The sequence below is a fragment of the Heterocephalus glaber genome, unplaced genomic scaffold (genome assembly GCF_053883595.1).
Source record: "Heterocephalus glaber isolate CG9 unplaced genomic scaffold, H.glaber_assembly_v1.0 deba00001479, whole genome shotgun sequence".
NCBI lineage: Eukaryota > Metazoa > Chordata > Mammalia > Rodentia > Bathyergidae > Heterocephalus > Heterocephalus glaber.
Window position 1 is genome coordinate 6,325,846 of NW_028258316.1, and position 25,705 is coordinate 6,351,550.

Here is a 25,705-nt window from a genome sequence, read left to right on the forward strand (position 1 = left end):
CTGCCTTTTGGAAACCTTGATGATGTTTGCAAATTCTTCCAGGGTCAAGAAGACTTCATAAGGAGTATTTTATCTAGTTTTACTTTGTAAGAAGACATTTCTATTGCATCTCATTTTTCTAAATTAGTAGGCGGGGGCCGAGGATTTAGCTCAGTGGTTTCGCCGCCCACTGCGCAAGCGCAAGGACCCGAGTTCATCCCCAGTACCAAAAAACCAAAACCAAAACAAACAAACAAAAATAAATTAGTAGGCGGGGATTGGACCCAGGGCCTTCACACTGAGCTATGTTCCCAGACCTTTTACCTTTTTTATTTTTATTTTTATTTATTTTTTTGTTACTCGGGATCGAAGTGAGGACCTTGGTGTTTCAAGGCAGGTGCAGTGCCGCTGAGCTAAATCCCCAGCCTCTGTTTCTTTTTTATTTATTTTATTTGTTTATTTTTGATACCGGGGGATCTAACTCGGGTCCTTGCGCTTGTGCAGCAGGCTGCGAAACCACGGAGCTTAATCCCCAGCCCGTATTTCTTTTTTATTTTGAGACAGGGTTTTGCTGAACTGTCCAGCTTGGGCTCAAACTTTCGATCCTTTTGTCTTAGCTTCCCAGAGTGCTGGCATTAGTTGAGTGAATCACCAAGCCCGGTTTAGCACTTTTTATTTTGTTATTTGTTTGTTTGTTGGGACAGGGTCTCCCTATGTAGTTCAGGCTCACCTTGAACTCATGATGTCCTTCCTGCCTCAGCCTCCTCAGTGCTGGGATTACAGGCGTGCACCACTATGCCCCACTCCTTCTTTATTCTTTTTTTTATTGTTTTTGTTTTTTGGAGACAGGGTCTTGCTTTGTAGTACAGGCTGGCCTTGAACTCACTATATAGTCCAGGCTGGTCTCGAACTCTGGGTAATGCTCCTGCTTCAGCCTCCCGAGTGTTAAGAGTTGCAGACATGCACTAGGCGAAGGTTTGTTTGTGGGGGTTTTTGTTTTTGGTGTTTCTTTGTTTTGTTTTGTTTTTTGCGCACTTTTTAATGTCGATTTAAGAAGCATTCCAGGGATCTAGTTCCTCATTAGGGATCTGAGAATGAGATCATCATTCTATTCAAACAGAAACTGGGGCTCTGAGGGCGGGTCCTTGGATTCGCGGTGGCCGCCCACCCTATCGAGTGGTGCAAGCTGTCGCAGGGCCGCTCTGCGCTCTTCGCCCAGCTCTCCGCGCCCGCCAGGCTGAAGCCTCCACCATCACCTCTGCGCCTGGCCACTCAGCGCCATCTCTGAACCTGGCATCTCGGCCTCACCTGGCATCTCGGCCTCACTTCCGCACTTATAGCAAACCCCCGGCCCCCCCTCCCCCATATCTTCGCCTGCCCCATGCATGTCCTGTCTGGGAATAGAGAACTCCAAACCAGTCACTTTTGTCGTACTGCTGAAAGGAATCATTCTTTCCTGTCCCCCCGACCCAGCCTTGGGGGGGCGGGGGGGGGCGGGGAACAGGCCTCTCTTTGACCACTTCAAAAATGGTGCTGCCGGTTTCAACTCGCCTGTCTTCCGCTCCACAGAGCGTTGGGAGCAGAGGTCGGGTCTCAGTGCGCCGGCGCGAGGGGGGGCTGTAGCCATGGCAACGCGCTTGCAGTCTAGGCCTCTCTGTCAGGCGGGACGCGCGAGTGCAGGGGAGCTGGCGACAGGCGGGGCTGCGGGCGCCCATGGGCCCTGGCGGCCCGGGCCGCTGCAGGACGAGACCCTGGGCTTGGCGTCCGTGCCCTCGCAATGGAGGGGCGTCCAGGGCGTCCGCGGGGAGACGGTGAGGGCGCGGGGACGCGCGGGGCGATCTGAGCGGCGGTGGGAGAGGCTCTGGCGGCCCACGCTTTCTTTGGGGTTTTAATCCGAAGAACTGATCAGGGCCTGCTCTCGGCCAGTCTTTCCCGTCCTTTCAGTTACCACAGAAAGTTAAAGCTTTTAAGGGTCCGACCACGTGGAAGGTTTTGTTTTTAAGAAAAGAAGACCAGGGGCCGGGGATTTAGCGTAGTGGTTCCGGCGCCTGCCTCGAAAGCACAAGGTCCCGAGTTCGATCCCTCGCACCAAAAAAAAAGAAAAAAAGACCACACTGCATCTTCAGGTCTGGGTAAATCGGGGTTCTGCTGTTTATAGTCAGAGCACGCAGAAGGTGCGCCCCGAGGAGCCCCGGCCTTGATGGCCCCGAGCCCAGGAGCGAGGGACACAGATGTCACCCTCCCCCGAGCTTGCTCGGGCAGTTGCTGGATGGAACAAGAGCAATGCGTAGTGAAAGAGTGAGCGGAGTAGTGTTAGGAGGTGAACAGTGCCGGACGGAAGGACGGACGGAGGCATTGGCCGAGGGCGGGTTGCAGGGTGGGGCTTTTGGGATGATGAGCGTTAGCCCAGTGTGTGCCTGGGCTAAAGCGGTCCTGGCAGAACTGATCTCAAGTGCAGAGATCCTGGGGCCCTGGTACACCGCCGCATCTAGCTGGACTGGGCTTTTCACGTGAATCAAAATGAGCTGTGGCTTGGCATGGTGGCACATACCTGTAATCCTAACACTCGGGAGGCTGAGGCAGGAGGATCACTGCAAGTTCGAGGCTAGCCTGGAGTGCATTGTGAGTTCAAGGCCATTCAGGACTACACAGCAAGATCCTGTCTCAACCCGCCCCCCCACAAGTGAGCTGTGTTATAGGGTGCTGCCTATTTCCAGAAGAGAAAATTAGGTGTGGTGGCACAAGTTTGTAATCCCAGTACTTGATTGGCTGAAGCAGGAGGATCCCTGGGAGTTTGAGGCCAGCCTGGGCTACATAGTGAGTTCAACACGGGAGTGACCTTGCGTCAAAAAACAGCAAGCTGGGGATTTAGGTCAGTGGTTCCACTACCTGGCCCGAAAGCGCGAAGACCCGAGTTCGATCTCCGGTACAAAAAACCCCAACCAACCAACCAAACAAAAAGCAGCAAAAAGATGGGCCGGGGATTTAGCTCAGTGGTTCCACAGCCTGCCTCGCAAGTGCAAGGACCCGAGTTCAATCCCAGGTACCAAAAAACAAAAAAAACAAAACAAAAAGCAACAGAGAGAGAGAGAGAGATTGATGTTGAACCTGCAGGTAGGTAGCCTAGGTCCCCACCAACACCAGTGATATCCCCTGAAGTCTGGCTCTTGGGGACAAGTATCTTGCCGGAGATCTAGCGGCTGGTCTCACCTGGCTCTGGGGCACCTCCCACTGTGCCATGCTGCCTAGGACTGGCTCCAGTCACAAAGGCTATGGTCATTTTGGTTCAGGCTCTGTCCTCACTGCAGGTGAACATGATTCATGCACTGACCTTTAAAAAATGACTCAAAATAGCTATTGCTGAAGATTCCAGGTTGGAGTCATTGATTCAGTCTAACATTATTTTTTTGAGACAGGCTGGCCTCGAACTCACAGTGATCCTCCCAGCTGAGCCTCGTGAGTGCTGAGATTTTAGGTGTACACCACCACACCCTGTTCTAACACTTCTTTTTGTTTTTGTTTTTGGTACCAGGGATCGAACTTGGGACCTTTCGCTTTCAAGGCATGCAGTGGAACCACTGAGCTAAATCCCTGGCCTCTAACCTTTTTTTTTTTTTTTTTTTTTGGTACTGGGGATTGAACTCGGATCCTTGCGCTTGCATAGCAGGCGATGAAAGCACTGAGCTAAATCCCCAGCCCCTAACACTTTTTTTTGGACAGAGAATGAGATGGAGGCTTGTTAATTTTCTGGTAGATAAAGTATTCACCTGTAGGTTAAAAGTAAAATTAAAATAAAAAAATTTTTTTTAAAACAGGACCTCACTGAGTTGCTAAGTTGCCCAGGCTGGGGTTGAACTTGTGATCCTCCTGCCTCAGCCCCCAGAGTGCTGGGACCATAGGCATGACTACGCCTGGCTTTGGTGCAGTTTTTCTTGCTGTATGCTGTTCTCTCCACAGAGGGACAAGGCCCTGGTGTGAGGTGGGGTTGGAAGGGGCTTGATCTTGACCTTTAATGAGATTGCTGAGCAGAAAGCAATTTGAAAGCAGCACTGTTTGGTGGAGCTGCGTGTGAGGGGCTGAGCGGGAGACCCCTAACCAGCCCCTGATACCCCCACTTCTTCAGCGCAGCCCCTATGGGATGAAAGGCCTGTGATCACCCTGAGGGAGTCTGACTTTCTTGGCCTGTGGCCTGACCTGCAGATCTGTTTTTTATTTTTTATTTTTGCAGCGCTGGGGATGAATCCAGGGCCTCAAGCTCTGCTGCTGAGCCACATCCTAGTCTAGCACTTATCATATATATTTTTTCTTTCTTTCTTATTTTTTGAAGATGAGCTGGCCCCAAACTTGTCGGCTCAGATGATCCTCCTGCCTCAGCCTCCTGAGTGCTGGGGCTCTAGGCATGTGCCGCTGAGCTTGGCTAGTTTAGCCTTTTTTTTTCTTCAATGTTGGAAGTCAAATCCAGGGCCTCATGCATGCTAGGCAAATGCTCCTCCCTGGGGCTACATCCTCAGCCCTATTTTAGTAATTTGGAAGTGTGATTCAGATTTAATGGGATCCCATTCTTTTAGGGGTGACACCTTCAGGGCCCCTCCCCCCATAGCTCCAGCATTTTTTTGCCTCAGTGGGGCACATCTTTGACAGGGACCCTGAGGGACAGGGTGGATCTTGTGTATTTTCTCTCTGCTTTCCAGAAATCCTGCCGCCCTCCATGGGGACCTAATATGAGCCCTGCCCTCATCCCATCCCTGGATATTTGGCCTGATCTGTCCAACAGCATGTGGCGCCCCCTGCTGGACAATATTTTATTTTTGGAAGTGGGATTTGAACCCAGGGGAATTTTCAATCCTGCCTCAGTCTCCCAGTGTTCTGGAATTGATGAGCCTTCACGACCCTCGAGAGGGTTTGTTTTTGTTTTTAGAGGTGACTTTTACACATGTATCTGTGCTAGGGATGGGGTAGAGCCTTGTGCCTGTCAGGCAAGGTCTGTCCGCTGAGCTCCATCCCCAGCCCAGAGTGCTTTTAAACAGGGTGTGGGGTCCAGGAGAATGCGTCTCTGCTTCTCAGCCTGCTAGACTTTTTTTTTGTACCGGGGATCAAACTCGTGTCCTTGAGCTTGCGCAGCAGGCAGCGAAACCACTGAGCTAAATCCCTGGCCCCTAGACTTCTTTTTTTTTTAGTAGTAGGGATTGAAGCCAGGGACTTTACACTGAGCTACACCCCTAGCTCTTTTTTTTGGTTCTTTATGTTTTTTTGTTGTTGTTGTTTTTTACATTTGTTTGTTTGAGACAGGGTCTTGCCATGTAGTTCAGGCTGGCCTTAAACTCATGGTGATTCTCCTGCCTCAGCCTCCCAAGTGCTGGAATTATCTGCATGTGCCAGCACACTTGGCTGAATCTGAATTTTTTCTTTTTGGTACTGGGGATTGAACTCAGATCCTTCTGTTTTCGAGGCAGGTGGTGGAACCACTGAGCTAAATCCCTGGCCCTGAATCTGTTTATTTTAAGGTCAGGTTGGTGCCTTTTGCCGTATCAACTAGGTTAATTCCTGGATTTATAATCTCTTTAAGGGGTTTGGGGTGAGATGGACCTGGAACTAAAAATCAAGCCTGGGGGGTCCAGGCGTGGAGGACCTGGGGTGATTCGGCCTGAAGTTGCAGTCTGCTTAAAAGCACAGTGTGAAAATTACTTGTATTCCTCTCCCTAATTTGATCTCTGATCCCTTTTTTTGTTTGTTTTTTGTTTTTTGAGGTAAGATCTTGCTTTGTAGTTCAGGCTGGCCTGAACTCACTGTGTAGCCCAGGCTGGCCTGGACCAGCGAGCCTCCTGCCTCAGCCTCCCCAGTGCGGGAATTATGAGTCACCCTTTGCTCCTGACTTGGGTCATTTCTGTGTGGCTTTCAGTGTTGTCACATCAGATTTCCTTTGTGGTGTGGTGGGGAGGAGGAGGATGAGGCTCCCTTGTGGTGCTGTGCCCCCTGTGCCCGCTCCTTCCATCTCCTCAGGTCCTGTGGCCTCCAGTGGCACGTCTGCCTGCCGCTGTCCCCGGCCCCGAGCTCTGCGGAGCTTGCTGGACAACGGCCGAGAGCCCTGCAGGCCACACCAGGCCCTCTCTGGTCGCTGAGCTCACATCCGGGGCCTGACGCCCTGCTCCCTCCGAATGATTCCCCAAGTCTGGACTCCGGCCCCGCCCCGCTCGCCTCCCTGAGTGGCAGAGAGGCTTCGGTTTCTGTCCTGCCTGCTGACAGTGGTCTGGGCCTCATCCCAGAGGGGACCCTAGCTCTTGGTGGCTCGAGGCCACGCACACACTGCCTGCCCGGGGTCGCAGAGCGTACAGCCCACCTTTCTGCCTTCGGGATTTTGTTTTTCTGCAGCGCTGGGGATCTCGGGCTCGGCTGGCACTGTACCGCTGGGCGGTGTCCAGGCCCGGCCCCAGCCTTGCCTGTCCTGACCTGTTATCCTCCCTCCCTTCCTTCCTCTCTTGCTTTCCTTTCTCTCTTTCCCATCCCTTCTCTTTCTATGGTACCGGGGATGGAAGCCAGGGCCTTTGCATTGAGCTGTATCCCCACTCCTTTTTTTGAGACAAGATCTCTACTGAGGGCAGGATCGCTGCAAGTTCGAGGCAAGCCTGAACTACATAGCGAAAGCCTGTCGAAAAACCAAAGGAAAAAAATCTCTTTAAGGGCCGGGGATTTAGCTCAGTGGTTTCACTGCCTGCTGCGAAAGCACAAGGACCCGAGTTCGATCCCCAGTACCAAAAAAAAAAAAAAAATCTCTTGAAATGTCCCAGGCTGGTTTCCAAGTTGCAGTCCTCATGCCTCAGCCTCCCGGAGCGCTGGATGCCAGGCGTGCACTGCCACAGCTGGTTAGCAGCCCTTGCCCCAGAGGGCCAAGCTCTGGCCCCACCTGACTCTTGCCCACTGATCCCTAGTTGGCGGCTTCTGCTGTCCTGTGCATCTCAGTGTGTGCATCCCAGCCTGCAGCTTCCCTGTCCCTCCAGCTCCTCTGCAAATCTGCTGTGTGCCCACAGAACACTGGGCTATTGGTGCTGCCTGTTTTTGAAATTTATTTATTTATTTATTTATTTATTTATATTTATTTATTTATTGGTATCAGGGATCGAACTCAGGTCCTTCTGCTTGCGAGGCTGGCGCTGGAACCACTGAGCTACATCCCCGGCCTGAAATTTATTTTTATGTATTTTTATTTTTCAAGACAGGGTCTTGCTGTGTAGCCCAGGCTGGTCTCCAACTCACAGCAACCCGCCTGCCTTAGCCTCTTGAGTGACAGGATTACAGGCAGGTGCTGCCACGCCCAGCACATGTGTTTTCCTAAGAATGAATATCTGTTTGCCACATACTGTGCCTGGTGCTGGCCATGCAGATGGTCAGGGTGTCAACCAAGCCCGGTTTACCAGGACTCAGGTGGGCAGGGGGTATGGGTTCTGTGTTGAGTATCCTACAGAGTGCTGCCTGGAGGGCCAGGTGCTCCCTGGTACTTGGGACTCTGCGTCTGCTTGAGGTGGGGACCCTGTGCATGGATGGCTACCGACAGCGGTCGCAGTGCTAGTCCCACCCGGGAAGCCCACATCTGTGCAGACTGGCCGTGTGCCAGGACATCTCAGGACCCGGTGTCAGTGGCCGGCTGAGCAGGAAGAAGAAGGACCTGGGGAAGGTGGCGGGGTGGAGAGAGGGCCAGGGCGCTGCTCCTCCCGAGGTACTCCCTCATCTGGCCGCCTAAGGGAGGTGGGGGACCGTGAGCGGCGAGGGGCCAGACCAGGTAGCCCAGGCTGCTTCCGAGACGCTGTAATTCTTTTGTTAATGAGATTTTGTAGATGAGGTTTTGTTAAGTTGTCCCGGGTGGCCTTGAACTTGCAAACCTCCTGCCCCAGTCTCCTGAGTATTTGGAGGTGGAAGAGTGAGCCAGTGCTCCACTAGCTGTGGTTCTAGGGTTGCCAGCATATCAGAAAGGGCGCTCTTTCCTCAAATAGATTCACTTAAAATTCTGGGGCAGGCTCTTATTGGCTCATTTGCGTCACATGGGCACCCCTGAGCCAATCACTGTGGTGGGGGTGGAGGATGTGGTTCTCTGATTGGCTGCTTGAGGTCAGTGGGCCAGGACTGAGTGATGCGTCAAGGCTCTGGGTCCTTTAAGGCCCACTCTAGAAAGGGGAGGGGACAGCGTGGGGCAGGGTGGCCGGGTGCCACCGGTCGGGTGTCTGGGGTACAGCTGGGCCGATACGAGTTTTGCTCTCCTTCCCAGAAGAGTTGCCAGACAGCCAGCATCGCCACTGCTGACGCGGGCACCCAGGGCCGGAAGCGCGAGGACGCCCAGGTGCAGACGGAGGCCCCGGTGCGGCCTGCGCCCCCCGTGCCCAGGCCCGACGAGCCCAGGCTGCTTGCTTTCCTGCGCCGCGTGGAGCCGGCGGTCACCCGCGAGCTGAGCCGGAACTGGCAGAGCCACGCCTTCGATGGCTTCGAGGTGACCTGGACCGAGCCGCAGCAGACGGTAGGGCTGGCGACGACCCGTGATGACGCCCCACCTACCGGTCGTAGTGCCAGCCCAGCTGGCATTCATCTAGCTCCTTTTTCTGCCGGGTGCTGGACTAAATCTCTCCTTTTTGGCGGTACTGGAGGTTGAACCCAGGGCCATGCCACTGAGGGACATCTCCAGTGCTTTTTATTTTTATTATTATTTTTTGTACCGGGGATCGAACTCAGGACCTTGTGCTTGCAGAGAAGGTGCGGTGCCACTGAGCGAAATCCCTGGCGAGTCCTTTTTATTTTGAGAGAGGGTCTTGCTAAGTCACTAAGTTGCCCAGGTTGGGCCTGAATTTGTGATCTTCCTGCCTCAGCCTCCCAGAATGGAGAAGCACAGACATGTGCCCCCAACAGCTGGCCTGAGCTAAGCTTTGCAAGCATAAATCCTTGAGCCTGCCCTACTTTCCCGGGGGTTGGTCCCATCAGTCTCCCCTGAGTGCAGTTGGGGGAATGGACCCCCGGAGGGGAAGCCACTTGTCCAGGGTGAAACCAAGCAAGCACAGGGCAGGCAGGGTTGGGCTAGCAGCTGCGCACTGTGCCCGCTGAGGCAGTACAGTACTGAGATCTCCATTTATGGCTGCAGGTCACACAGATGGACACTAAAAAGTAGCCCACCTGCTCAGGAGGCTGAGGCAGGAGGATCACAAGTTCTATCAGCAAATAGAAAAGGGCTGGGGATGTTGTTCTGGGGAAGCATGAGGCCCTGGGTTCCATCTTCAGTAGTAGAGAAAAAAGGAGCAGAATCCACCATGTCTGCCCTTCTCAGGTGTCTGTCCTTGAGTTCTTCACACTGCAGGTGTCACCCCTCCCCAGCTGCAGGTGATGCCCCTTTTGGCTGCTTGTGTGGAGCCCCTGTGAGCGTGGCCCTCGCCCCGGTCCGCAGCTGGCTTGGGGCTTGGCTGTTGAAGTGACATCCGCAGGGCTGCAGTTTCCTCCGGGTCAGCCAGTGTGCTTGGCCAGTGTTGAGGGCTTTCCCTGTCCAGGCCTGGGTGGAGCTTTGTCCTAGCTTGACAACCTGGTGGGCGTCTCGGGGCTCAGAGTGGGGACGGCTGTTTCTGCAGGTGACCTGTCTGCACACGCTGGGGTACCCGCCGGCCCAGGGCCAGGGTCTGCATGTGACCAGCGTGTCCTGGAACGCCACCGGCTCTGTGCTGGCCTGTGCCTACGGCCGGTGAGTGGTGGGGCAGTGGGGACCCCATACTCATCCAGGCCTCTGTCTCCCCAGGGTTGGTTCCCAAACCTGGCCTCTTTTGGGCATCTTGGTTAGGCTGGCCTGCCTCGCCTTCCCTGTCAGCCCCTTTGGTGCCTGCTCCTCGGTGCCTGGCCTCCCTGCCCCACTGCACAGAGCCACCCTCGGCACTCGGGTTCTTCCTAGAGTGTCCTGCCCTTGTCGGGGCCGTGCATGGGCTGCACCTCTGGGGTACCGGGGCACGGCATGTGGGCACAGAGGGGTGGAGGCGAGGAGGTGACAGGAGCCTGACAGCTGCGGCTCGTCCTGTGCAGGCTGGACGATGGGGACTGGAGCACACTTAAGTCCTACGTGTGCGCCTGGAACCTGGACCGGCGCGGCCTGCACCCCCAGCAGCCGTCGGCAGTGGTGGAGGTGCCCAGCGCCGTCATGTGCCTGGCCTTCCACCCCACTCAGCCTTCCCAGGTCGCAGGTGAACGCAAGGGTGAGGGGGCGGGAAGCGGGTAGCTGGGCCCGAGGAAAACCTGGGGCCTGCGTGTGGGGTACGGAGCTTGTGGGAAGGGAGCCTGGGGGGCTGGGTCTGCGGCCCCTGGAACCAGGAACCAGGACTCCCCAGGGGACCCTTCTCAAGCCCTTTTCCGCACAGGGGCCCTTTGACCCCGCCCCGTGGCTGGGCTGCGGGGCTCACGGTGGGCGGGTCCCGCAGGAGGGCTGTACAGCGGTGAGGTGCTGCTGTGGGACCTGAGCCGGCGGGAGGACCCGCTGCTGTGGCGCACAGGCCTGACGGATGACACCCACACGGACCCCGTGTGCCAGGTCAGGTTCGGGGCTGCAGAGCAGGCGGCTTCCCACTTCCCCCGCGGGAGGGGCACCCCTGGCCTAGGGAGGTCACCAGGGCCCTTGGACGCACGAGTCATGTCTGGTGCAGCCGCGGCCCTGTGGTGTCCCAGCCCCTTCCTTCCTGTGGCCCGGATTCCGGGCCGGGCAGGACCCGGGACCCTAGTTTTCCTGCAAAGGGAAGTGGGCTGCACACAGCCAGCCCCTTCTCACTGGCCCTCCCTGTCGTCGCAGGTGGTGTGGCTGCCCGAGGCTGGGCACAGCCACCGCTTCCGGCTGCTGAGCGTGGCTCCCGACGGGAAGGTGCTGCTGTGGCAGGGGGGCGGCACGGGCCCCCTGCAGCTCCGAGAGGGCTTCGCCCTGGCCATGCAGCAGCTGCCGCGGAGCGCCAGGCTGAGGAAGGTGCGCGAGAGGGCGCGGCCTGGGGTTGGCACCTAGGAGGCCCATGGCCGTGACCCGTGACCCCGCCGTCGCCCCACAGCCTCCCCGGGGCGAGACTGAGGTGGGCGCCACGGCGGTGGCCTTGTCCAGCTTCGACCCCAACCTCTTCATCCTGGGCACGGAGGGCGGCTTCCCGCTCAAGTGCTCCCTGGCGGCGGAAGAGGCGGCCCTGGTGCGGACGCCCAGCTCCGTGCCCCTGCGGGCCCCGGCGCGCTTCGCCTTCTCGCCACAAGGAGGCCCCATCTACTCCGTGAGCTGCTCCCCATTCCACAGGTGGGGGACGCCGCCTGCGCCCCACTCTCCCCAGAATCCCCTGCCCGAGGACCCGTGCTAACTTGGGGGCCGGGGAGGCTCAGATGAGGAGCCCCAGCCCCAGCCCCAGGAACAAACACCCTGTACCGCGCCGTATAGGAACCTCTTCCTGAGCGCGGGCACGGACGGCCACGCCCACCTGCACTCGGCGCTGCAGGCCCAGCCCCTGGCCTCCCTGCGCCTGTCCCAGCAGTACCTGTTTGCAGTGCGCTGGTCCCCTGCGCGTCCCCTGCTCTTCGCGGTGGCCTCTGGGGAAGGTAGGGAAAGGCCACTGGGCCGGAGCCAACCTCCAGAGACCCAGCCGCGGAGCCCTGGCGTGTGGGGCGCAGGCAGAGCCACGGCCTTGACCCCCACAGGTGCCGTGCAGCTGGTGGACCTCCAGAGAAGCTCCCAGAAACCCGCAGTGTCCGTCTCGCAGACCCAGGACGGAAGCCCCGTCTACTGTCTTGAGTTTAACAAACAGCAGCCCCAGCTCCTGGCTGCTGGCGACGCCAAGGGCACAGTGAAGGTGTGGGGGCTGAGCACTGCCCTCACGGAACAAGGGCCCCGGGAGATGGAGGACCTGGACCGGCTGGCAGCCGAGGTGGCCCCTGAGGGCGATGGAGCAGCCGGCTGTGTGGGTCAGGTGTGAGCAGAATGAAGAGGAAAAGCCTTCAGGGGAGAGTGAGTCCTTTATTTCGTGTCTTTATGTGAAAACAGAAGATGGGGATGGGGTGAAGGCGGGGCAGGAGCCAGCTGCTCCGGATTTTCTAAGTCGGAATGAGGGCAGCTGGCTCTGACAGATGGCGGTCCCACCACGGGCGCTGACTGTGACTGAACCAGAAGTGGTTACTGAAGGCCAGTTTCTACTACATCTCACCCAAGCGAAGCAGGCTCATGGCTACAATGAAATGACACTGTCTGAGGGGCGGACATGCAGCAGGCGACAGGGGCGGGTGGGCAGGGGTCAGTTCACGAAGAGCGAGCGGGTGAACTCCACGTAGTCGAAGGCCGAGGGCAGCTCGCGGCCCTTGCCGTCCACATAGGGCTTCATGTGGGACACGCAGTAGTCGGCCTGTTCCCGGGTCAGGTTCTGGAGAGGGGGCGACAGTCAGCACGAGCGCAGCCCCAGCCCCAGGCCCGACCAGAGCTGTCTGCACATGGGACGAAACCTGAGACCCAGCACAGGGCGCTCGCTCATGCGCAGCCCCAGGTTCCATGCATGTCCCCAAGGCCCTGTGGCTGGCGCGCACCTGGTAGAGCTCCTCCTTGGTGACGTAGGGCTTCCCCTCGGAGCTGAGGGCCCGGAAGGCGCTCTCGATCTCCTCGCTGGACTTGACATTCTCCGTCTCGCGGCTGATCATGAAAGCCATGTACTCTTGCAGGGAGACATGGCCATCCCTGGGGAGGGATGGGGGAGGACAGTGAGTGGAGGGCGGGCTGGGGGCCAGGCCACGGACACCACCACGTCCCTGATGCTCACCTGTTGGGATCCACCGTGTCCAGGATGGCCTCAAACTCAGGGTCGGGCTCCCCTTCCTCCACCATGGGGAGGTCGTAGCCCAGCGAGCGCAGGCAGGACTTGAACTCCTGGTGGTTCAGCCTGCCGGACTTATCCTTGTCAAAGTGTCTGTGGCACAGAGCCCAGGGCTGCTCAGTATGTGGCCTGGCTGCCGCACCACCCCAGCCCGGGCCCGGGAGGAACCTGCTCACTTAAACATCATGCTGAACTCCTTGAGGGCCTCCTCGGTCACACCTGTTGTGTTCCTGGAAGAGCAGCAGGATGAGAAGCCAGCCCCACACGCAGCAGGGGCCCGTTCTTGCTGACCTCAGGGCCTGGCCCCTGCCTGCCCCGCCCATACCTGGCCTGGATCTGCTGCTCCAGGTTGTGCTGCATGCGCATGCCCAGCTGGTCCAGCTGGTCCCACTGCTGGGCCAGGCCCACAGTGCTGTGCTCCGTGTACTTGTTGTCCAGGATGAGGGCCTCCTCCATGGCGGCTCCCAAGTCCTCGATCTTCTTCAGCTGACTCCGCATGGCTCGGATCTCCTGGTGCTTGCGCTGCAGGGCAGGGCAGAAATGCATGAGATGGGGCCAGGCCCGAGACCCCCAGAGTTGGGCGAGTAGAGGGCAATAGGGGGCAACAGCAGGGGCAGCAGGGACTGTGGGCCAAATGGCTGCTTCCCTTTCAAGCAGGGCTCCAGGTAGCCAAGCCGCTGCAACATCAATCTTGGGTCATTCTGAGCCAGCAGAGGCACAGCCACCCATCGGGTGCTGACAGACCAAGCAGCAAGAGCAAGCCTGAGTGATGGTGAGCGGGGCTGAGCTGGGCCCGGAGCCCAGGGCACTCACTTTGGTGGCTTCAAGCTGGGACTCGAGGGTTCCAGATTCTTCCACCATGCAGGACCTAAACACAGAAGCTCAGTGAGGAGGGGCCCGGGTTCAGGCAGCAGAGCTCACTCGGGTGAACAATGCCTGGCAGCCTGCACATCCTTTCTCAGGAAACAAAACCTATCTGCTTCCTGACAGGCCCCGAGGGCCAGGAGGGCAGGGAACACTTTTCCCTGTCACCCCGCAGCTGCAGGCCTAACAGAGACCTTTGGTGTGGCAGGTGCCCATGGAGGAAGCTGTGATCCAGGAGGGACAGCAGAGAAGGGGGGTGCTGGCTGGGGTGCAGGCGTGGGTTTGGGAAGTGGCCCTTGTCCTGCCCGAGGAAGGGACATGGAAGCCTAGATCTGTCACCAACAGCTAGGGCAGGCTCTGAGGAGCAGGTGGCCTTGGGGGAGCCCTTCTCCCCCAAACAGTGCTACGTCACAAAAGGCCACCAGTGAACAGAGACAGCACACGATCTGGGGTCACATGCAGGGATGCGTTCACACAGCATGCAGCCCAGGCTCCTCTGTCCCCACCTGCCCAAAGCCCAGTGAGCCAGGGTGAGCCCAGTCTCCCCAGTCCAGAGAGATCCAGCAGACAAGGCCCTGGGTCCTGCCTGGGGGAAGAGGGCACTGGGGCCAGAAGCAAGAGGCAGGGCCGGTGCAGTGGGGACGGAGCCTCCTTCCAAGTGGCCCAGAGTGTGTTAGTCAGAAAGCAGAGCCGCCGGGGAGGCCACAGTGCATCGGAAAACCACAGTGAGGGAAGAAGAGAATAAGAGGAGAAAAACCTTCCAGACAGGTCATCCCCAACTTCATACTGATAGACACGAATGACCCGACGATACGCTATGCTAGTCAAAGAGAAGAAACCGAATGAATACAAAGGAGGGAGGCAGCAGGAGCACCCCTAGACGGACATGCGCACCAGGCCCCAGGCCCTGGCTGGCAGCGCTCGGGCCAGGGCACCTTGGTGCCTGGAGGGGACACCGTGGGGCAATTCAGTGGCACCAGCAAAGCCAGCCAGGGGTTGGGAGGGGCCACAGGCCAGAGGGCACGGCAGGCGAGGAGGAGACTGAGGGCAGCAGGCAGCATGAAGGGCAGACGGGCGGTGGGTGTGCTTGGTCAGGCCCGGGCCAGGCGTTCCATCCCTGTCCCTTGCTGCTGTGGGGGCTCATGTGGCCTCACTGGCTTGGGCAGCTTTGTCCCCTCACTACCACTACAGGCTGTGTCTTCCTGTCCCAGAACCTCAGGGGCACCAGTGAAGCACCATAGTCTCTGAGGGGTGGGGGTGGCCTGTCCCCACATTAAGTCACCACCAAGCCATTCCGCCTTCTGCTGCCCTGCCACCCAACACTCACCCAGCATCGTGCCCATCGACTACCGGGGGGCTGGGCATGGTGTCCTTGAACACATGGATGGAGGCAAAGAGAAGCCCAATTTGTCCCCAGGGCCTGACCACATCACACCTGGGGAGCGGCCCTGGGTGGGGCAGTGGCTGGGGCCTTTGGGGCAAGGCAACACCCTTTCAGGTGCCCAAGAAAGGTGGGCAGAAGGGCCATCCTGGGACCCCCTGCAAGCTGGGCCACAGAGGGACAAGGGGCACAGGGACAAGCACATGAGACACCACCACACCACGAGCCCGGACCAAGAAGACGATATTAACCCGTCGAGGAGGTAGGTTCTGTGGAGATCCAGGTGGCCACGAGACACGGTGGAATTCAGGTGCGGCAGCAATCGGGACGGGGACCGGGACCGGGACCGGGAAGACAAGAAACAAAACCAAGGACCTGAGTACCAGTCGGATTCGACCTATGCGAGCTACTGCTGCTGGGGCCGACGTGGGCTGTGATGGTGCCACCCGCCAGCACATCTGGCCTCACCTCCAGGGATGGACCCCTGCAAGCCCCACTCCAGCTGCCCACCCCTGCAGCCCCAGGGCCTGAGCAGGCGGTGCCAAACTCTCCACAGTGTGAGCAGCCTACAGCGCCAGGCACAGCTCCCCCTCCCTAGGCTGGGGTGTGGGGTCACCCAGGGGTGGCACCTGGTCTCCTGGATCCACTGGTGGAAAGCATTGGCGTGCTGCGCAAACTCCTGGCGCAGCTTGTCGTTCTCCTCCTGCCGCCGCTGCTCCTTCTGCAGCTCCAGCTCACGCTCCTGACAGGGAGGCAGAGGTCACCTTCCGCCCGGCTTGAAACCTGGACTCAGCTCCACCCCGGCCCAATCCCAGGGGCAGAGCAGCGAGTGCCCTGGAGCCGCATAGACACCTTGATGATCTTCTGCAGGTTCCTCCAGGTCTCCTCCAGGGCCTCCATGGTGAACCAGGTGTAGGGGTTGGAGGCCACGCGGAAGCTCTTGATCTGGCGGTCCAGCTCAGCCAGCTGGTTGAAGTCAGCCTGTGCGGAGCTGAGGGAGGAGCGGAAGGCGTCGTGGGCCTCGCGCAAGGCTTTGATCTCTTCCAGGGAGTTGCAGCGCACAGGGTCCGTCAAGTCCTCCTCTGCATTCTCAAACCAGCTGTTGAAGGCTGATGCCTTTTTGGCAAAGGTCAGGAAGAGGTCCTCCACCTGGAAGCGGAGGGGGCTGAGTGTCACAGAGGAGCAGGGCAGCTCCCGAGTCCTCCCCGCCCCTTCCTCCTCTCCTCCCGGGGTCAGCATGGCTATGGCTCTGAGGGCAGCGTTGGGGAGGCAGAGGTCCCCACAGCGGACAGAGCTGGGTCTGCCACCCACCATGGGCCAGCCGAGCCTGACCTGGTCCCACCCTCACCTTGCGGAAATGGCTCTGGGCCTCCAGCAGCTTCTTCTTCCGGGCAGCCGAGTTGGCCAGGAGCTGGCTCCACCTCTTCATGAGCGAGGCATGCCGGGCCTCGATGGCCTTTGACTGGATGTGCTTGGCGGCCAGCAGCTGGTCTTTGAGGGCGGTGATGTTGGCGATGCCCTCCTGCTGGAATGCCTGCAGGCCTGCATCGAAGGTCTCCTGGAGCAAGGAGGACAAGCTTGGAGAGACCCAGGCCAAACTCGGGCTTCTTCTCATGGTGCCTCAGCGCAGAGGTACAGGCAGGTTTTCCTAGATGTCCCCGCCTCCTGCTGGCCCTCAGTCACATGTACTGGCCTCAAAGGCAGATTACGGCTGCTTGGACATGACCTGCTCTCCCCACCAACTCAGTTTACCTTCGTGATAGCCCAGGAAGGCTGTCCCTGCTGACGACTGACAGGCATCCCTCACACCTACCGTGTTTCCCTGAAAGGAAGACCTAACTGGCAAATAAGCCCTAGGAGGTCATTACCACGGCAATGGCCAGTGTCGTGCAAAGATTAGACCTCAGTGTTCTCTTGCTTGGTGGCCATCCTAAGGACAGGCTGATTGAGGCCGGCATTTTCGATCTCTAGTTTTCAAGGCTGATTACTTTTCAGTTAGGTCTTCTTCCTGGAGAAACACGGTAGGTCCCACAAGGCTGGGGACAGTCTGCTTCCCAGTTAGTCTGTTAGCTCTGGGCCCCAGGGCTGTAGCTGAAAACTGCTGCATCCCGGGCCTCACAGGAGATCACCAAAACACCTCAAGGAAGGATGCCGACCGCCTGTGGCCCACTGTGAATGGCCTGGTGGCTGCACTTACCTGCTTGGTGAGGAGAGTCTGGACGGAAGATAGGTCTCGGCCATAGTCATCTGTCTTCAAGCTGTTTTCCTTTTCACCTAGAAAACAGAGTTGGGCACTGTGCCACCCCCTCACAGTGCCTCGAGACATGTTAGAAACGACAGGACTGAGAGGCAAAGCATGACTTGGTTTATACTTAAGTCCAGAGTCGCCAACACCCCTTCCTGGGCCGATGCCAACTGGCTGCTCCTTGCACCCCAACCTGGCCTCTGCGTGACATGAGCCACAAGGGCCCCAAGGCAGAATCCAGCTCCTCACACCCAGGGGCTGGATGGCACCCTCGGCTGGGGCAGCTGGTGAAGGTGCTGACTGGCCTGGCCCTGGGCCAGCCTGCTGTGTCAGGGTCACAGGGCCTTGTTCTGTTAGCCCTAGCACCAGCTCTCTGACTCCAGCTCGTCCGCTCACCGATCCAGGACTCCACCACGTCTGCCTTCCAGTTGAACTGTAGGAAGGCTGAGTTCTCATCCAGTTTTGCCTTCCTCTGGGCTGCAGCCTTCTCCAGGTCGGACACCTTCCCATTCAGGCCCTTCATCTTCGAGGAGATGTTCTCCTCATGGTGATTGTTCTAGGTGGAAAAAAAGCACATCAGCCTCCCTCCCACTGTGGCCACTCTGCCCTGGGCTGGGGCTCCATCTCAGTGGGCCCCTGGCGCTCCACCGGGGCCTCTTCAGGGACGCCGTGCCGAGGGCTCACGATGGAGGTTCTGGGTAGCAGGGATGCTCTGGGAGTTCATGCTGAAGATGGCACAGGGAGGGAAGGCGTGGCGTTTAGCACAGTCACAGTCGTTACTAGGGACCAGGGCCTCTGCATGGAGCTACATCCCAGCCACTTTTTACTCTTTGAGATAGGGTCCAACTGAGTCACTGAGTTGGACAGGCTGCGCTCAGCCTTGTGACCTTGATGCCTCACTGTTCCACAGTGCTGAGACTATAGGTGTGTGCCTCCACACCCAGCTACAAAGTGCTTCTGATAGCAAAACCAAAAACTGGAAAAACCTGAGTCATCATTTCACTAAAATACCACATTGCAATAAAGACAACAGTTCAGAAAAATTTTGATACCACAGACAGTGAACTGTTAAGCCCTAAACATTCCGATTAAACCTTGACTAAAAGTGTATTTGAAAATACAAAGGAGCCAGGACAGTATTTATATATGTGTGTGTGTATGTATGTGTGCATACATATGTATATTTTGTTTCTCTACCACCCGTACCGGGGATGGAACTCAGGACTATGTGCTTGCCAGGTAGGTGCGGCACCACTGAGCTCCATCCCAGCCAGCTGTTCTTTTAATGAGACAGGCTCTTGCTGTATAGCCCAGGATGATCTCAAACTTGTGAGCACCCTGCCTCAGCCTCCTGAGTGCTTGGATTACAGCACCCAGATATGAATGATTTCTAGTTTATGTAATTTTATTTTTATTTTGTCATCTCTATAAAGAGCTTGTATTATTGAGAAGGAAATTAAGAACAGCACTTTGGGGGGCCGGGGATTAGCTCAGTGGTTCTGCCGCTTGCCTTGCAAGTGCAAGGACCCAAGTTCAATCCCTGGTACCAAAAGAGAAAAAGGAAAAAAAAAAAAAAAAAAAAAAAAGAGCAGCACTTTGGAAGTGCTAATATCACAGGAGAACCAATACTGTTTGCTTAATTAAGGGAGAAAACCCAGCCTTAGAGGTGCTTCCGTCACTGGTCTGCTGGTCACATGACCCTCCCTTCTATGTGCAGGGGACAGGAGCCACCCAGGCCCCGCGGTCACCTTCTTAATGAGGTCCTGTCCATTTGTGCAGACATCATTCACGCGGTCCTTGTGCACAGTGAAGTCAGTCTCAAAGGCTTCATGTTTCTTCAGCAAGCCCTGCAGTGGAGAGCCAGCAGCAACTGAGCCACATGTGCTGGGCATGGGTCCCGGGACAGAGCAGGTGAAGCTGGCGTGGGCCCACCCTCACACAGAAGTCTCAGTGAAAGTGAGGTAGCACCGAGGCACAATGACAGAGGGTGGTTAGAGAGCGGGAACGGAACGGATGCAGCAGCAGAAGTGGCACCCAGTATGGGGGAAGCTGCTGTCAGACACCTCTCTGCGGGGCTCAAGTGCCTGCTCATCAAGCTACAAGGTCCCTTGTCCCCATAGAAGACCTGGGACAAATGGCCCCTCGCTTGGGGAATCTCCTTAGGGGCCTTCCAAGCACCAGCCACCACACCCAGCTCGTTGCTCCCAGCAAAATCAGCTATGCTAGGGAGAAGCCACCAAATTCATCATGATTCTACCAATTGGGGCAGGGATTAAGGTCAGTGGTTCAATCACCCTGACAGCGGAAGCTGCTTCCCACAGTGAAGAGGGCTGCACATGGCCACCCTGATCCTTTGATGTGCAACTCTGCTGCTGGGAACTCAGGGACACGCGGCTGTGACATTTAGCGGTGTCTCCTGCCAACTTGGGTCTTTCCTCCTCCCATGCCTATAGGACACCCTGGGGCTGGCTCTCAGCAGAATGCCAGGAGGATAACACTGCGAGGCCGACACCCTACACCTTCTGCCTCTGCCACCAAGGAAGTGGGTCCACTGCCAGCCATGTGACAGGCCACCCGCGATCAGGACCTGTCTGCGTCCTGGGCCCTGGTGAGGCGCGGGGTATGGCTCTCCCTGACCTGGATGGCAGCCAGAGTGTCTCCGTAATCTTCACTGGCCACCAGCGTCATCTTCTCATTGATCCACGCTTCCTCCTCTTCCACGTTGGCTACAAACTGCTGATACTCCAAGGACTCCTCTAGCCGCTGACCCCTGGTTACAGGAAATGGGAACAAAGTCGTATTCTCCTCAGGTTGAAATTTTGATATTTAATGTGTTTAAAAAAAAAAAGAAGGGCAGGATGTACAGGGTCTGGGACACGAGGCAGATGAGGCCCTGCAGGCAGGAAACTTGGGAACCGCATACAGGGTCCATATCTGTGGACCGGACAGCTCCGTGCGGGCCTGAGGGGCATCCCTGGGCAAGGTGACCGCGTGGTGCCCCAGGAGAGGCCCTGAACTGCGCCCACACTAGTCAAGCACTCACCGTGCAGCCGCCAGCTGCTTCAGCTCCTGCCAGTGCTCCACGAACTGGGCCAGGCGCTGCTGGATCTCCTCCTGCCCGATGGTGTTGTCATCAGACAGCTTCCTGCCTGTGTCCAGGACGCCCTGCAGGGGGAGAGCGGCAGATCAGTCAGCGAGGCAGAGCCTTGGGGCCTGCGTGCCACTGCCTCTGTGCCGAGGACTGCAGGGCCGGCCTCTGCATCCAGCCTGGCCTCTCCTCCGGGGACTGGCCTGGCGAGGTCAGAGCCGGGCTGTACCTGTCCTGGTCATCCTTGCACAGGTGCACTCACCTGAATGGCCGGCTCATGTGCGGCCAGCTCTGCCTCCAGCCTCTTGTGCTTCTTCCTCAGGTTCTGCACGCCGGTGAGGTCGCGGCCATAGTCCTCAGAGCTGACCAGCAGCTTCTTCTCTCTGGAGGCCGAGGGCAGTGCAGCCAGTCAGCCAGCATGGACACCCCGCCTGTCTTCCCATGGGGCACACACCAGCCAGTCCCTCCAGGGAGCCCCTGCTGGGAGCCTCTCTGTCCACATGCAAACTCATCTGCGTGTCTGGGTTCTGCAGGGCACTTACGAGCCCGGTTTCATCATGTCCCCACTACATCCACATTAGCACAGAAAGGTGTTATATGTTTTTGACATGGGTCTTACTATGCTGCCCAGATCAGTCTTGAATGCATGCATTCAATCCTCCTGCCTCAGCCTCCTGAGTAGCTGGGACTATAGATGAGCACCATTGAGTCTGGTTTAGATATATGATTTAAGGTTTCAAGCAAGCAAAGAACTAAGAAGGAGTTTGTCCTTCAAAGTAGTCTGCTGGAGCTGGCAGGGTGGCGCATGCCTGTAATCTGAGCACACTGGGAGCGAAGGCAGAAGAATCACGAGTTCAAGACCAGCCTGCACTATGCAGTGACACCCTATCTGTTTTTAAGAACCGGGGATCGAACTCAGGTCCTTGCACTTGCACAGCAAGCGACGAAACCACTGAGCTAAATCCCTGGCCCCTGTTTTGTTTTTTGAGACAGGGTCTCGCTATGTAGTTCAGGCTGCCCTTAAACTCACTATGTAGCCTGGCCTTAAACGCACGGCGATCCTCCTGGCTCTGCCTCCCAAGTGTTGGGATTACAGGTGTGCGCCACCATGCCCAGCCAGAGACCTTGTCTTAAAATAAAGCAGTGGTCTCTTGCATGCTACATCATTTAAGAAAGACAGACTGACACTGTGGAGGAACAGGAGGTTAAGCCTGTTTCCTTAAAGACCTGTTCCTTCCCAGCTCAGACACACATGTTCTACCACCCAGGGCCAGGGCAGGGCCCAGTGCAACACCACTGGTCACCGCCACTGCACGTCAGGATGTGGACCTGAGTGTGGTGGCCTGTGAGCCCAGCAGGGTCTCTGACTGTGGCCCTTTAGCGGCATCTCCCGAAACCGCCCACCTCCCTGGCAGCCTGTGTTCCCGCCACCCATGGTTGGAGGCCCTGCAGCCCTAGAGCACAGCTGCAGGACACGCACTTGATCCAGGACTCCTCATCGTCCATGTCCCGGAAGAACTGGTGCAAGCGGTGGGACTCGCTCAGCTTGGCGCGCCGGGAGGCCGCCATGCTCTTGATCTTCTGGAAGCGCCCGTTGATGGTGTCCCGCTTGTCCTTCACTTGGGAGGTGTCGAAGGCACTACTGGTCATCAGGCTGTCGGCCTGGCTGTTCAGGTCCTTTAAGCGATCCTGGGGGAAGGGACGGAAGGGAATGGTCAGATACCTGGGTCTTGTTCAATGTGGTGGTGCACACCTGTAAACCCGGCACTCGGGAGGCTGAGGCAGTAGGATCACTGGGAGTCTGAGGCCAGCCTGGGCTACATAGCAAGACCTGGTCTCAAAAAATCAAAACCCAGAACCAAACCAAAACAAAAAACCTAGCTGGGGATGCAGCTCAGTGACATGCCCTCTCACTGTGTGGACACCTGGACTGATGCTGCAAAGGCAAAGGCGTGGGGAGGCCCATGGCCCACTCACAGCCAGGCAGCCACGCTGTACCAGCAGGAAGGGATTCCTTCTTGTGATTGTCGTCTGAGACAAGGTCCAGCTATGTAGCTCAGGCTCCCCTCAAACTTGCTGGCCTTGAGCTTGGAATCCTCCTACCTCAGCCACCCGGCCCCAGTGCTAGGACTGCAGGTGGGTGCCACTGTGCCCAGCAGAAACCCAGTCTTTTTGTTTTGTTTTGTTTTGGTACTGGGGATCGAACTCGGGTCCTTGAGCTTGCACAGCAGGCAGCGAAATCACTGAGCTAAATCCCCGGCCCTGTAAGACTTATTATTATTTGAAGTGAATCCCTAAGTACTTGAACTTTTCTCCACTTGAACCTGTTTCACACTGAGTTTGTGATGGATCCCTGAGCCATCACCTGGCAGCGCACATTTCTCACAGATGTGGCGCAACATGGCTGGGAACCGGCCAGGTGCAACCCGCAGGCCTTATTTATTAATTTTTGGTACCGGGGATGGAACTCAGGACCTTGCGCTTGTGAGGCAGGCAGCTGAACCACTGAGCTACATCCCCGGCCCTTGCAGGCCTTATTTATACACTCATCTTCATGTGTGAGTGCACAGGCAACTCAGAGCAATTTTCTCCCACGTGCAGACTTGCAACCAAGATGCAAAGCTGTTCCACTGCACCCAGGGACTCCCTTACCCCATGGCAGCCAGGAATCTGTTCTCCAACTCTCATCTTTTTACTTTGAGAATACGGAAGCAGAATCATTTTTTTTTGGTCACAGGGTCTTGCTATGTGGTTTAAGCTGGCCTCAAACTCAGAGCGATGCTCCTGGCTCAGCCTCCTGAGTGTTAGGACTATAGGCCTGCACCACCATGCCTGGTGTGAAGCAGAATCATATGAAATGTAGGGCTGGGGATTTAGCTCAGTGGTTTTGCCGCCTGCTGCGCAAGCACAAGGACCCGAGTTTGATCCCCGGTACAAAAAAAAAAAAAAAAAAAAAAGAATCATATGATATGTAACCTTTTAGATGTCTTTTGGAGATTTAACTTTTTTTTTTTTTTGCGAGATACTGAGGATTGGAGCGAGGGGTGCTTTACCACTGAGCTTTATCCCAGCCCTTGCTAGTTTTTAAGACAAAGACTTATTAAGTTCCCCAGGCTGGGCTTTAATTTGTGATTTTTCTGCCTTAGCCTCCCAAGTAGCTGAAATTTACTGGTGTGTGCCACTATGCCCAACTTAAAATTTAACTTAAAATTTGTAAGATGGGCATGATCGGGCCGGGGATTTAGCTCAGTGGTTCTGCTGCTTGCCTCGAAAGCATAAGGACCCGAGTTCAATGCCCGGTACCAAAAAAGAAACCAAACCAAAACAAAACCCCCCCGCACAAAAAAACAACAAAAAAAAGATGGGCATGGTGGGCCATCCCTATAATTCCAGGGCTTAGAAGGCTGAGCCAGTAGCATGGCTACCAAGTTTGAGGCCAGGCTGGTCTACACAGTGAGACCGTCTTGAAATTTTTTTAAAAAAGGATTTTTTGATGATGATGCTAGGCCCCAGACTCCTGTGCCTTGCGCCCGCCCACCCACACCCTGCACACCTCGTGGGCTGAGATGTCCGCATCCAGCAGCTGATGCTTCTTCAGCAGGTTGTTCACAGAGGCCAGATCTTTGCCGTAGTCTTCGGATGCCAGAAGGGCTTCCACCTGGCATTGGAGACACACAAAGCAAAGGCTCTGGTGTACATGAAGTATTCTGGAAAATGCAGGCTGCCTGGAAGTTGCTCCAGGCCCTTCTCAGGCTCAAGGCAGTCCAGTGGCTGCTGGGCTGGGTCAAGCTGCCCAGCTGTGCCGTTGCCTCTGCCAGGCCATTAACTTACGCACAGGCCCCGCCTTCCCTGTGGGGCTAGGTACGGAGCACAGCAACCTACGGCCTCCAAACTCGCTGGGGGGGAGGGGGGCGGGACAGCGGTTTGTGTAGAGATTAACAGAGCTGTGCCCTGCAGCAAGGTTCACACCCCAAAGTGGGGACAACCCACGTGTCCAATACGATGGGCAAGGATGACAATGGCAGAGCCCCGGGAGGGACCCACCCAGTCGCTGATGTTCGAGAAGAATTTTTAGTGACTTAGGGTAGTGCTCTTGATACACCCTAAACAAAAAATCACACAGCGAGCTGGGCTATAAGAAACAGACCTCTGCAAGTACTCAAAATGCACATTCGAATATCCACGGACTGGAAAACACTGTAAGACATTAGTGGTGGTCTCTAGGAGTCTGTTTCTTTGTATTCTCTGCACTTTCCCAACTTCCTCCACAGAGAAAGGGTCTCCAGTGCCCACTCCCCGCCAGCCAGACCCCACCTCCTCTTCCGTGCCTTCCCTAGGAATGGGGTGAGGCCAGCTCTCTTCTCTCCACACCCACTCCCTCTGCTTAGCAGTCTAGGCCAAGCAGCTCCCATCCAGAGCAAGGGATTCTGGGGACCGGTATCCGTGAGCACTGCCTGCTCATGGTCGGTGCTGCTGACCCACTCATCTCCCTAAATGCCTAGGAATCCCTGCTGGGGGCCAGAGGAACCATCCCACAGTACCTCAGAGAGCCAGAAGTCAAAGTCCTTGATGCCAGTGTTGAAGTTCTGCTGCTTGTTGGCCTCTTTCAGCTTCTGGCTCTTCTCAGCGGACTTCTGCACCAGGAACTGCCACTGGTCGGCGAGGGCGGCCAGGCGGGCCTGGGGAGCGGAAGGGGCTGTCAGGATGGGAAGGAGCCTCTCCTCAAGCCCCGCAGAACTGGAATCACCCACAGGAGCTGCTCCCAACTTCCCCTGGCTCCCATGCCCCAGGCTCTCAAGAGTGTCCTGCAGCACAGCAGGCAGGCGCCCAGGCCGCACCTTCACCGCGTCCTCGCTGCCGGCGCAGGCACCTCGATCAATGAGGGAGTTGCCCATGTCGATGACGCCACGGATGCGGTCAGCATTGGCATGCAGTTCGGCTTCGAAGGCCTGGTGTTTCTGGTGCTTGCTCTGAAACACCAAGACCGTCTATCAGAGCAGCTCGCTTTCAGCAGCAGGGCTCTCAGCTCCGGAGTGGAGGGAAAGCCAAAGAACTAGGCCACGGGCTGACATGTTTTCTAGCAGGCATCACAGACCACGTGGGTGATGCTGGGGGCTCAGCAGGGGCCAGGGCCAGAGAAGAAAGGAAGTGCACTGGCTCACAAGCAGGGTCTAAAAGGTAGTTCTGAACTCCTAGAATTGCAGACTTCCTTACATTTTGTAGGATGGTGGCAATGGCCACTTTCAGTTTTTTTCTTTTTTTCAGTATTGGGGAATTGAACTCAGGGAGTACTGAACTATCCCCAGCCTTTTTTATTT

At 56.8% G+C, this 25,705-nt stretch overlaps 2 protein-coding genes across 15 annotated transcripts in view; one reads left to right on the forward strand and one right to left on the reverse strand.

Moving 5' to 3' along the window:
* The first annotated feature begins 1,591 nt into the window (after window positions 1-1,591).
* Window positions 1,592-11,947, forward strand: Dync2i2 (dynein 2 intermediate chain 2). 3 transcript variants are annotated; one of them, XM_004849197.4, is made up of 9 exons: window positions 1,592-1,790; window positions 8,237-8,482; window positions 9,576-9,685; window positions 10,018-10,175; window positions 10,410-10,519; window positions 10,775-10,942; window positions 11,022-11,254; window positions 11,393-11,550; window positions 11,650-11,947. In XM_004849197.4, exons 1-9 carry the CDS (start codon window positions 1,605-1,607, stop codon window positions 11,922-11,924), a joined length of 1,644 nt encoding a protein of 547 aa, XP_004849254.1. In that variant the 5' UTR covers window positions 1,592-1,604; the 3' UTR covers window positions 11,925-11,947. The 3 variants fall into 3 exon arrangements, with proteins under 3 accessions (XP_004849254.1, XP_021117582.1, XP_021117581.1); XM_021261923.2 differs by having other exon boundaries at window positions 11,022-11,231; XM_021261922.2 differs by having other exon boundaries at window positions 8,240-8,482.
* The window catches only part of Sptan1 (spectrin alpha, non-erythrocytic 1), a 57,366-nt gene continuing 43,606 nt past the window's right edge, over window positions 11,946-25,705 (reverse strand). For 8 of the 12 annotated variants that reach the window (XM_087183082.1, XM_087183081.1, XM_087183076.1 and 5 more), the window contains 21 exons: window positions 25,226-25,357; window positions 24,929-25,066; window positions 23,941-24,045; window positions 21,868-22,076; window positions 20,650-20,770; window positions 20,343-20,464; window positions 19,937-20,069; window positions 19,048-19,146; window positions 17,696-17,855; window positions 17,252-17,328; window positions 16,403-16,612; window positions 15,907-16,203; window positions 15,684-15,796; window positions 15,306-15,323; window positions 14,431-14,493; window positions 13,623-13,677; window positions 13,135-13,331; window positions 12,986-13,039; window positions 12,756-12,902; window positions 12,526-12,673; window positions 11,946-12,365 (listed from right to left, as the gene is read on the reverse strand). In XM_087183082.1, the coding sequence (XP_087039208.1) occupies window positions 12,240-12,365; window positions 12,526-12,673; window positions 12,756-12,902; window positions 12,986-13,039; window positions 13,135-13,331; window positions 13,623-13,677; window positions 14,431-14,493; window positions 15,306-15,323; window positions 15,684-15,796; window positions 15,907-16,203; window positions 16,403-16,612; window positions 17,252-17,328; window positions 17,696-17,855; window positions 19,048-19,146; window positions 19,937-20,069; window positions 20,343-20,464; window positions 20,650-20,770; window positions 21,868-22,076; window positions 23,941-24,045; window positions 24,929-25,066; window positions 25,226-25,357 (2,724 nt within the window). In that variant the 3' untranslated portion in view covers window positions 11,946-12,239. The remainder of the gene's footprint in view (window positions 12,366-12,525; window positions 12,674-12,755; window positions 12,903-12,985; window positions 13,040-13,134; window positions 13,332-13,622; window positions 13,678-14,430; window positions 14,494-15,305; window positions 15,324-15,683; window positions 15,797-15,906; window positions 16,204-16,402; window positions 16,613-17,251; window positions 17,329-17,695; window positions 17,856-19,047; window positions 19,147-19,936; window positions 20,070-20,342; window positions 20,465-20,649; window positions 20,771-21,867; window positions 22,077-23,940; window positions 24,046-24,928; window positions 25,067-25,225; window positions 25,358-25,705) is intronic. The other 4 variants (XM_087183085.1, XM_087183084.1, XM_087183080.1 and 1 more) reach the window with 1 other exon arrangement.